This window comes from Cariama cristata, unplaced genomic scaffold (genome assembly GCF_000690535.1).
Source record: "Cariama cristata isolate BGI_N322 unplaced genomic scaffold, ASM69053v1 scaffold18082, whole genome shotgun sequence".
Lineage (NCBI taxonomy): Eukaryota > Metazoa > Chordata > Aves > Cariamiformes > Cariamidae > Cariama > Cariama cristata.
In genome coordinates this window covers 635-3,611 of record NW_009605687.1, presented here as the reverse complement: position 1 = coordinate 3,611, position 2,977 = coordinate 635, and the positions used below count along the sequence as shown (strand labels likewise).

Here is a 2,977-nt window from a genome sequence, read left to right as displayed (position 1 = left end):
AACCGTTGACTGCTGCAAGTCCCCTCCCCTTGCCGGGCACCCATCCTCAGTGCCGTCATCTCCTCAGCCCCCAGCGCCCGGGTGATGCTCTGTCATCTCGGCCTGCAGCCCTGTGGTTGGAATGGCAACGGGGGCTGTGACAGCGGCTGCAGGGCCTCAGCCCTCAGGCCCGGTGGGTGTTCGGGCAATGGAGAAGATGCTCATGGGGTGCTTCCCAGGGCTGTGGGCAGGGGCAGTCCAAGGAGTGTGCTGGCCTGATGTCCTGGGCTCTAGCAGATAGGTCTCCATCTCCTGGGGTCCCTGAGGTGGGCAGTGCAGTGATGTGATGCACCAGATTTGGGAAAGGGCAGGCGACTGGGATGGACACAAGGCAGCCAGGCTACAGAGCAGTGTGGCTTGCACAAGCTGACAAGGGCCTGGGCTGCCCTGCCTGGGTTGTGCACCACTTACAGCAATGGCACTTGTGGTCCCGGGTGGGATCTGACCATGCCTCCCACTCCCCAGCGCGAGTGCATCTCCGTCCACGTCGCCCAGGACGGCGTCCAGATGGGCAACACCTGCTGGGAGCTGTACTGCCTGGAGCACGGCATCCAGCCCGACGGGCAGATGCCCAGCGACAAAACCATCGGCGGAGGGGACGACTCCTTCACCACCTTCTTCTGTGAGACCGGGGCTGGGAAGCACGTGCCACGGGCCATCTTTGTGGACCTGGAGCCCACCGTGATCGGTGAGTGCACCTCAGTTGGGCAGCGACGGTGGTCACTGTCTCTGAGAACAACCCACTGCAGGATACTCTAGGGTGGCTCCTGCCACCTTTCCCCAGGGCCAATTATAAAATCTCTGACATTGTGCCAACCTCTCCTAGATGAGGTTCGAGGAGGAGTCTACCGCCAGCTCTTCCACCCTGAACAGATGATCACCGGCAAGGAGGATGCTGCCAACAACTATGCCCGTGGGCACTACACCATCGGCAAAGAGATCATCGACCAAGTGCTGGACAGGATCCGGAAGCTGGTAGGTGCCCGCGGAGGATGGATGTGTCCTCCTGGGCTGGGCTCCAGCATCCTGCTGGGGCTGGGAGCGTGGGGCGAGCCCTGCAGTCCCATGGGAGGGATCTGCAGCTACCCAAGCAAAATTTTGAGACTTCCCTCTGGAAAACTCAGTGCATGGAGGAATCTTACTTGGCTCTCTCTGCAGGCTGACCAGTGCACAGGCCTCCAGGGATTCCTTGTGTTTCGTAGTTTCGGAGGGGGAACTGGCTCCGGGTTCACCTCCCTGTTGATGGAGCGACTCTCCGTTGACTACGGCAAGAAGTCCAAGCTGGAGTTCTCCATCTACCCTGCACCACAAGTCTCCACTGCCGTGGTGGAGCCCTACAACTCCATCCTCACTACGCACAGCACATTGGAGCACTCAGACTGCGCTTTCATGGTGGACAACGAAGCCATCTATGACATCTGCCGCAGGAACCTGGACATTGAGCGCCCAACCTACACCAACTTGAACAGACTCATCAGCCAGGTTGTCTCGTCCATCACAGCATCGCTGCGGTTTGATGGGGCCCTGAATGTTGACCTGACCGAGTTCCAGACCAACCTGGTTCCCTACCCTCGCATCCACTTCCCCTTGGCCACCTATGCTCCAGTGGTTTCGGCTGAGAGAGCTTATCACGAGCAGCTGTCGGTGGCCGAGATCACCAACTCCTGCTTTGAGCCGGCCAACCAGATGGTGAAGTGCGACCCTCGCCATGGCAAGTACATGGCCTGCTGCCTGCTGTACCGCGGGGACGTGGTGCCCAAGGACGTCAACGCCGCCATCGCCACCATCAAGACCAAGCGCAGCATCCAGTTTGTGGACTGGTGCCCCACGGGCTTCAAGGTGGGCATCAACTACCAGCCGCCCACGGTGGTGCCGGGGGGGGACCTGGCCAAGGTGCAGCGCGCTGTCTGCATGCTGAGCAACACCACGGCCATTGCCGAGGCCTGGGCTCGCCTGGACCACAAGTTCGACCTGATGTACGCCAAGCGAGCCTTCGTGCACTGGTACGTGGGCGAGGGCATGGAGGAAGGGGAATTCTCTGAGGCGCGGGAAGACATGGCCGCTCTGGAGAAGGATTACGAGGAGGTGGGCCTGGACTCCTACGAGGATGAAGAGGAGGGTGAGGAGTAGAGAAGCCCCTGCCAAAAAGGACCGTCTTCCTCCCTGTGTTACCTGCAGAAACCCTTTGCAATAAACCATTTCAGAGCCTCTGTGTCTCCCACTGACCCCCCAGCTGTATTGGTTTCTTGCCAGGTCAGGTGTGTGGTGAGTGCTTCAGCTCTGCTGCTGGTGCTGCTATGCTTCCTCCCCGCGCTCTGCTCCAGCTCCGACTTGCTGCCCATATCGGTAAGAGCCCCATACCAGGGGGATATGGCCAGGACACATGATGTGCTCTGGGGAAGTGCCCAAGCATGTCCATCAAAGGGACCCGGAGGAGTGTTGATGATGTGATGGGATAAGCACCTAGCTCAGGCATGGGGTCCTCTGTCTGGGAGCACCTCTGCTCGCTCCCTGCCTGGCTGTGCCAGCGCTCCACCATCTCCCTGGGGCACATGGCCCCCCTCTGCCTGCCCCAGCTTGTCTTCTGCATTGTCCCCATGTTGAGCCCTCTCCCTGCCCTGCCTGGCGGTGAAAAGTCCGAACATCAGCTCCTGACTTCAGCTGCAAACTGGAGATTTCTGTTACCCATTATCCAGGACACTGGGTCCAGAGATTAATTTTCCCTGCTTACCACTAATGCTCCAGATATAGTGACCCACAGGGGCTGTCCTCCCCTGCCCTCCTCCTCCCAGCATGCACCCGCGTCAGCTGGAGGGGAAAGTGTGAGCCAGCCCCGGACTGCACCGATTTCTGGAGCACAGCCAGGCGCTCGTCCCACTGCGCAGGGATGCTGGCACGGTTCCCCATGCCCGTGACCAGAGTGCTGGGCTCAGACTGA

General features: G+C 60.1%; 1 protein-coding gene across 1 annotated transcript; it reads left to right on the top strand.

Moving 5' to 3' along the window:
• The first annotated feature begins 509 nt into the window (after positions 1-509).
• Positions 510-2,355, top strand: LOC104158429 (tubulin alpha-5 chain). The gene is made up of 3 exons (XM_009696080.1): positions 510-727; positions 866-1,014; positions 1,198-2,355. The coding sequence occupies exons 1-3, from the start codon at positions 547-549 to the stop codon at positions 2,167-2,169; spliced, it is 1,302 nt and encodes a 433-aa protein (XP_009694382.1). The 5' UTR covers positions 510-546; the 3' UTR covers positions 2,170-2,355.
• Positions 2,356-2,977: the final 622 nt, after the last annotated feature.

Excerpts from the sequence above, each read along its gene's own strand:
- LOC104158429 (XM_009696080.1), top strand. The coding sequence starts at position 547 with ATGGGCAACACCTGCTGGGAGCTGTACTGCCTGGAGCACGGCATCCAG. Across the intron at positions 728-865 it reads CCTGGAGCCCACCGTGATCG|ATGAGGTTCGAGGAGGAGTC; the intron begins GTGAGTGCACCT and ends AACCTCTCCTAG. Across the intron at positions 1,015-1,197 it reads TGGACAGGATCCGGAAGCTG|GCTGACCAGTGCACAGGCCT; the intron begins GTAGGTGCCCGC and ends CTCTCTCTGCAG.